Raw genomic sequence first — 7,816 nt, forward strand, 5'->3', positions numbered from 1 at the left:
TTGAACCAAAAGTCCAAACTGATGGAAAAGGCTAGGCAATCCACATATACACTTCACAACACCCCCACTCGCGTGTGACGGGAGAAGAGAAAGTCAACACGTGAAAGAAGAAGAGCACACCGAAACAGCGGTGGCTAAAGAGGGGGGCAACAGCAATTTTTAGACTTAATTGCGAAACCAGGATTTGAACTTGAGACCTGGGCTCTGATACCATATAGAAGGATAGAGATGGAGGAGAGATTGCGGAATATGATGGAGGTTGTATTGAGCCTCATGGGCGAGTATATATAGGAATACAAGGGACCGACTTGGAGTAGAGAACAAGAAACAAATCTATCCCTACCTAATCTATCCCTAACCGTACTTATACCAAATATATCTCTAACGCTTCCGGCTCGCGATTTAGCCTTGATCCGATTCGCCAGCTCCCTTGTTATGCGCAACACGCACTTAGCGTTGGTGGCATCATCTTTGTTTCGGACCGACCTTTGGTAGTTCAGAATTTAGCCAGCAGGTGTACTGTGTCTGCAGAAAAACAAACTGTAAGAAATTATTGGGGTTTAGACGAGACATATATGGCCTGATGTGATATGCACCTGCTCTCCAGGAGTAGCCAGGCACGCTCGCATAATTAAGCCTGCACTGCCTGTTAGCCACTTAGGCATGAATCGGAGAGAGCCAAGAGGCAGGCACTGAAGTGACTCTGGCCAATGTAACCGTAGTGAAAGCTCTTGTTCCATTTTAAGCATGAGTACTGTGGTAAATATCGTGAGCGCAAACAGTGAAAACGGAGAAAAAAAAACTGTCGTTGTAGAAGAACTGTTTGCGTCGCAATAACGGCCGTGGCACTGCTTGCTCCGCGGGAGACCAAATCACCAAACTATTTATTGCTACAACAACTCATGGGAACTACGAGTGCTACTGTTTAGGAGCAATGCTGTGAGGCATCTCCAATCAAGCGACCTAAATCGAACGCCAAAATCGGCCAGCTGCGTCCGTATGTGTTGGCATGTAGACACGTTAGATCAAGCTTATCCGTTTGCGTCAGAGGTAGCTCCAACAGCCCGACGCATTTTGTACCGCGAGGTCGGCCATGTGCTCTGTTCAAACTCATCTCAAACATAAAGTAGTGCAATTTAAAACAAATTTAACATAGAAACTACAAAAAAAACATGTTCAAACTAATTTTTAAACTAATTACGTAAACAAGCTACTTCTTCTTAGAAGGCATCGCCTCACCAACCTCACGGAGGCACTTCCTGCTTGACACCTCTTTGGAAGAGCTCGTCGCGTTCGACGAGCTTGTATCCCCCTTTGACGAGTCATCCTTGGTGTCTTCCTCGTCGTCGGTGCACGCCGGTTGCACCTCTGCCTTCGCCTTGGCTAGGGCCCTTGCCTCCTTCTTTACCGCTCCCGCCTCCTCTGCCGCTCCTCTGCCTCCAGCCGTGTCCACCTGGCCTCTTCATCCTCTTCCTCTTCCTCCTCCTCCTTGTCATGGCTGTCGTCGGCGACATCCCCCAGTGGGGAGCTAGAGCTGCTCGGTGTTGCAGTTCTATCCCACCAATGTCACCATCCTGATGGCTTCCCCTCGCTATCGGAGTATTACTTTTGGAGTTATTTATACTAATACTTGTTTGAAAAAAAAGAAAAAAAGATTGCGTTTTTTTTTGTAAACAGAAATACAGATTGCATTTGACACGAAGAAAACTAACTCCGTCTGGTATACCAATAATTGGATCGGATGGGCAGGGAAGGTATTGGCATTCGTGGCCAACACATGGTGCTGCCGCCCGCCGTGCGGCGATTGCGCGGTAGAGCGCAAGCGCATTTGCTACCGACCTACCGTTGTTCTTGTTCGGTTGCTGATGTGACCATTCCTCTTGGACGCATCGAACGGGACCGAACAAACAGCAACAGTGATCGATCGCACTGCCATCCAATCTCACGCTCCTTTTGCCTCCCCTGTGGATGGCCTAGTACTCTACTATCACGCAATTATTATACAGTGCCAATACAGAGAAGGAGTACGTACTGTGTACTGTGTTTCGTTAGAATCAAGCAATTCGATCCGGAAACGGCGGCGGGCATGACTCCGGCGATCTCGCCGGCATAGCCAAGGACGATCGAGGGCGCGGTACGTGAGAAACTCGATCCATATCCCTGAATTGATTTGACGTACGCCGGTGCAAGAATCAGGGTAGACGGGGGCAGCAAGGGAGAGCGGGGCCGCGCGCGGAAAGGCACGCCGGCCGTTCCCCGTCGCGTTCCATGGCGGTGCGTGCGTGCCTGCCCCCATCATCCGACGGTGTCGCAGCCGTGCACCGACGCCGCATCATTGCCGTCGATCTCCACGTCGTACAGACAGCACAGGAGGAGGGAGCCGAGAGAGAGACGCATCATCATCAACAACAATCATCATGCCATGGGGCCTCGCTCCATCACCCACCGGATTATCCGACACTAGTTAGCCGGTCTCTACTCCAGCGCTGATTTGATCCTATCTGATGCTGCGGCTTGGCGTTACGCGAAGGGCGAAGCATCGGCTAACCACAACCTGGTTCTGAATCTCTCTCCACACCTGCAGTGTGTACTGCACGCACCCTTTGACATTGTGCCACCAGGCTGCCAACACAAGAAGCGATAAGCAAAACTACTTCGATCGTGAAACAAAGTCAAAAGCAAGATTCAATCGAGTGCTTTGGCCGCGCAAAAGCGCTTTTCAGATGATTATCATTTCCATGCCAGACGGGAGAAAAGTGTTTTTCTTCTTCAGCAATTCTAGTATCAGATCTGGATGCAAAGACCAGCCCACTTCAGATGCCTGTACACGAACAGGGAAGTGCTTTAAAGCATCCACAGCAAAGATCAGATTCTCACGTACGCTGGATCGGATAGCAAAGGCACTTGACACTTAAAATGGCTACTACATTGCACAAGGAGGATCAAAAGCACTACTAGAGTACCTGAACTGGCTACAGAATCCTACATTAAAGCAGCAAAGCAAGCACATCAAACTGGAAATTGGACACCCACCACCAAGCGAATCAAGCTTGACTATGTACAGCACAAGGAAGTCTCTTAACATAACACCCCCTACATTCAGACCTAAGTTTGCACGATCGAAGAAGAAGCTTGCACACTTTCGCGACCAATGGTAATGCTCCAAGACTTGGATCATCATTCAGATGCTGATGAGATCTGGGGTACGCGGCGACTCCGAGCTTGTGTGCTGCTGATCTTTCGCGCCGCCGGTTGGTGCTTCGCTGGAACTGGTTGGAGGGTCAGATGCAGAACCTTCATCGGAATGTGGAAGCTCCTCCTCTCCAGGGTTGCCAGCTTGCTTGGGGAGCTCGCTGAGGATCTGCACGACCTCCCGCATCGTCGGGCGCTGCACGCTCTGCTCCTCGATGCACAGCAGGGCGACGTAGAAGACGTGGATGACTTGGTGCAGCGGCACCGTCGACAGCCTCGGGTCCAGGATCTTCATCACCTGCTCCTTGTTCGAGTCCGTCATCATCTTCACCCACTGGACAATATCGACGCCGTCGCCAAACTCCCCCACGGGTTTCCGCCCGGTGACGAGCTCCAGAAGCACGACACCAAAGCTGTAGACGTCACTCTTCTCGTCGACCTTGAGGGTGTATGCATACTCTGGACAGCCAAGGATGAAAAGGTCATTCTCAGAAAGTAATACATGGATGTTGTTTGGCAGCTAGAGAAATATCAAGTTGGAGATACAGAATTGAAGTAATCAAATATTCCTTTATGTAAATTACAACATTCCATTATGGGATACCATGGTAACCATACAAACAGTCCAAGACTAATTGTTGGTTAATTATTTAGTACATGCTGATGTGGTTCTAGGACTTGTTAGATAATATCAAAACTTAACAACTTCATCTTGTTAGCAATTTACAAGATTATTATACTCGGGAAATAACTTTACCAGTGTCGATAAGCGTTCGAACACTCATAACAGTACTACATGTCTACAATTAAGTAGTAACAGTAAGCAGTAGCATGAAGTGAGCTTATGAGTTATGACATACAGTTCTATAACCTTATGAAATACACTGGTAGCGGTAGTACAAAGAGCCCAAGGCATTCAGTTGTTGGTTAATTATTTAGCACATGCTGAGGTGGTTTTAAAAGACATTAGGTTTACAGATGTAATTCAAGACTTGTCAGATAGTATCTGATTTTAACAACTTCATCTTGATGGCAATTTACAAGATTATACTTGGGAAAAAACTTTAATAGTGTCAGTAAGCGTTCGAACACTCATAACAGTACTACATGTCTGCATTTAAGTACTAACAGTAAACAGTAGCATCAAGTGTGCTTATGAGTTATGACATACAGTTCTATAACCTACCTATGTTGTAAGCATCCAGTATTTACCATCTCATAATCTTAAGAATAGTCAGACTGAATCTTATTAAAAACGAGGGCATGCTTTAATACCTGGAGCAATGTAGCCATATGAACCAGCAATGGCAGACATGCATTCAGATGCACCGGTATCCTGCAGGAATTTCGCCAGCCCGAAGTCGGCCACATGAGCTTCAAAGTCAGAATCCAGGAGAATATTGTTTGATTTGACATCACGATGAAGAATCAGCGGTGAACAATCATGGTGCAGGTAGCACAGCCCCTTGGCAGCCTCAACGGCAATCTTGTACCGAGTGTCCCAAAGCAGGTGCTCGCCCTTCTTGCCATGGAGAAGCTCCCCAAGACTGCCATTTGGCATATACTCATACACCAGCAGGTTAGTCTCATTGTTTGAGCAGAAGCCTAGCAGGCGCACGATATGGCGATGACGAATCCTCCCAAGTGTCTGTATCTCCGCCGAGAACCCATGATCATGTGACGAGCCACGAACCATTGCCGGGAGCCTCTTCACAGCCACATGATCACCATTGGGCATTGATCCCTTGTACACAGTTCCTGCCCCGCCTTTCCCAATAATGTTCTCTTCTTTCAGGGAATCAAGCACATCGTCGCAGGTGAAATCAAGGCGCTGGAATGCAGTGAGTTTCCACAGACGAGCATCACTGGCTTTCTTCAACGACCGCGCCTTCAGGATTGCCAGGGTAGCAAATACAATGGAGAAAGCAAGCAAGGCTAGCACAATGAGCAGCTTGATACCATTAGACAGCCCTCCATGGCCATGGGTGGTGTGACCAGTATCAGCAATGCCAGGGCGGCATGGACCAAGGTACGGTCCACACAGGCTTGGATTGCCAACGAAAGATGTGGCATTGAAGTAGCTGAACTGGCCGGTCGCTGGAACAAGCCCGGACAAGTTGTTGTATGAGAAGTCGACCGCCGTCAGGCTCTGCATTGTGGCGATGGATGGCGGTATCTCCCCATCAAGATGGTTTCTGGACAGGTTGAGGTAGTTGAGTATCCGCATTCCAGAGATGGCCGGCGGTATCTTCCCAGAGAGATTGTTCCGGCTCATGTCCAAGTAAGTGAGCAGCCGGCATTTCCCAATCTCCGGCGGCACACCTCCCTCGATGGCATTGCTGCTAAGGTCAGCCTTGGAGAGCTGCTGCAGCCGGCCGATCTCAGCAGGCATCTCGCCGGAGAACAAGTTGCGATCAAGAAGCAGCTTCTGAACACCAGAGAAGTTCCCAATGGATGCCGGCAACGGCCCGGTGAGCTGATTGTTGGACAGGTTGATCTCTCCCAGATTAGGCGCGGCGACCCCAACCACGGCAGGGAACTCGCCGGTGAGCAAGTTATCTTGCAGCTCGACCTGGGTGAGCTTCTGCAGCTCGAAGAGGCCCTTCGGAATGGAGCCGTTGAGGAAGTTCTCCCCGAGGCGGATACGGCTCAGGGACTTGCACTGGCCGAGCGAGTCCGGGATGGCGCCGAACAAGGAGTTGCCGAGGGCGATGAGCGTGTGCAGCTTGCCGCCGGCGCAGAGCTCCGGCGGCAGCGTGCTGGTGAGCCGGTTGGAGGAGAGGTCGACGAGCTGGAGCCGGCCGTTGCGGCCGAGGCGGCGCGGCACGCCGCCGGTGAAGTTGTTCTCCCACAGCTGCAGCACCTCGAGGCTGGGCAGGTCGCCGACGAAGTCGGGGATGTCGCCGCGCAGCCTGTTCCGGAACAGGTTGAGCAGCGTCATGTTCCTGAGGTCGGCGAAGCTGGCCGGTATCTCGCCGCTGAGCGCGTTGTTGGACAGGTCGAGGGAGCTGAGGGTCCTGAGGCTCCCCAGCTCGGACGGGATGGGCCCGGCGAGCCCGTTCACCTGGAGGAATAGCGTGTCGAGTTTTTGCAGGTTCCCGAGCTGGGGAGGAATCTGGCCGGAGAGGCCGCAGTTGGCGGCGTCGAGGCGGACGAGGTCGGTGAGGTTGCCCAGCTCGGGCGGGAGGCCCCCGGAGTAGCTGTTGTAGTAGCCGATGTAGAGCTCGCGGAGGCTGGTGAGGTTGCCGAGCTGGGGGGGTATCTTGCCGGAGAGCTCGTTGCCGGAGACGGCGAGGTACTGCATCCGGGCCCAGCGGCCGTACTCCGGGGGGATCTCGCCGGAGAAGAAGTTGCCGCCGAGGTGGAGGTGGCGGAGCAGCGGCATGCGCACGACCTCGGCGGGGAGCGGGCTGGTGAGGTTGTTGTTGTAGAGGTCGAGCACGCGGAGGCCGCGGAGGCGCGCGAGGGCGGGCGGGAGGGAGCCGTTGAAGGCGTTGTTGGAGAGGTTGAGGTGGGTGAGGAAGCGGAGGTGGCCGAGGGAGGCCGGGACGGGGCCGGAGAGCGCGTTGGCGGCGGCGGAGAGGCGGAGGAGGCCGCTGAGGCGGGAGAGCGCCGGCGGGAGAGCGCCGGAGAGGTTGAGGCCGGAGACGTCGAGGCCGACGACGGTGCCCCGGGTGCCGCACGTCACGCCGGCCCACGCGCAGTGGGCGGTGCTCGTCGCGTTTGGTGGCGGCGGCAGCGTCCAGGAGGTGAGGCCGCCGGTGGGGTCGGAAAGCGCCGCCTTTGCCGCGAGCAGCGCGTCCGCGTCGCCATCGGCGGCGAGGTGGGATGCGAGCAGGAGGAGGAGGAGCACGGGGAGGAGCCGGAGATGCATTGGGGTTTCGTCAATCGGCGGCGGGGATGGGAAAGGGCTCACACTCCCGGTCCCGGCGAGGAGAGTGGAGACAAGGGGAGTGAGAGATGAAAGTGGAAGGGTGTGGTACTCTTTTGTGATGGAGACCGAGCACGAGGTGTGCAGGCAGTGCAGGGGGGCTGGTGAACAATGTGATCTTTTTTTTGTTTCGTTTTGGGAGGCGTGGTGTGTGGTTTTCCTTTCCTTTTGGGGGATCGGGTCCGTTTTATAATGTGATCTTGGGTGGGCTGTTGACGGAATGGTTAGTGTCAATTTGTTTCTTCTTTTTATTTTACTCTTGTGGTTATACTTGTTTAACCAAGAAATTGGTATGGTTCGAGAATTTGTCTCTACTGTGCACTCTTGGAAGCACTACTCCTCTTTTTCCGAAAGATTTAAATTAAATCCCATGCTATTTCTTGACAAAATTATTGATCGAAGAATTCTACTCAACATATGTTGATTCTACTTATCCAATTTTCAAAATCAGTATATAATAATTTTACAAACTAGCACGGTGGCTATTGCAAATGTAAGGGAAACATACTTACCGCGTCACACATATTAGTTTATCAACATTTTAATTGTTTAGTCTAATATTGTATAGCATAAAACATATCTTAACGGTATTATCGTGATCAAAATATGTGAGATTTAAATTGGAAGACCCACGTTAAGTTTTACATATTATCGTGATCGAAATTATGTACTTCCATCGGCTAAAATTAATTG

The 7,816-nt window shown here is 51.6% G+C and overlaps 1 protein-coding gene across 1 annotated transcript; it reads right to left on the reverse strand.

Moving 5' to 3' along the window:
• Positions 1-2,904: 2,904 nt before the first annotated feature.
• On the reverse strand, positions 2,905-7,266 carry LOC127292627 (uncharacterized). The gene is made up of 2 exons (XM_051322072.2): positions 4,468-7,266; positions 2,905-3,651 (listed from the first exon to the last, which is right to left on the reverse strand). Exons 1-2 carry the CDS (start codon positions 7,064-7,066, stop codon positions 3,182-3,184), a joined length of 3,069 nt encoding a protein of 1,022 aa, XP_051178032.1. The 5' UTR covers positions 7,067-7,266; the 3' UTR covers positions 2,905-3,181.
• Positions 7,267-7,816: the final 550 nt, after the last annotated feature.

Source organism: Lolium perenne, chromosome 4 (assembly GCF_019359855.2).
Source record: "Lolium perenne isolate Kyuss_39 chromosome 4, Kyuss_2.0, whole genome shotgun sequence".
Taxonomy (NCBI): domain Eukaryota; kingdom Viridiplantae; phylum Streptophyta; class Magnoliopsida; order Poales; family Poaceae; genus Lolium; species Lolium perenne.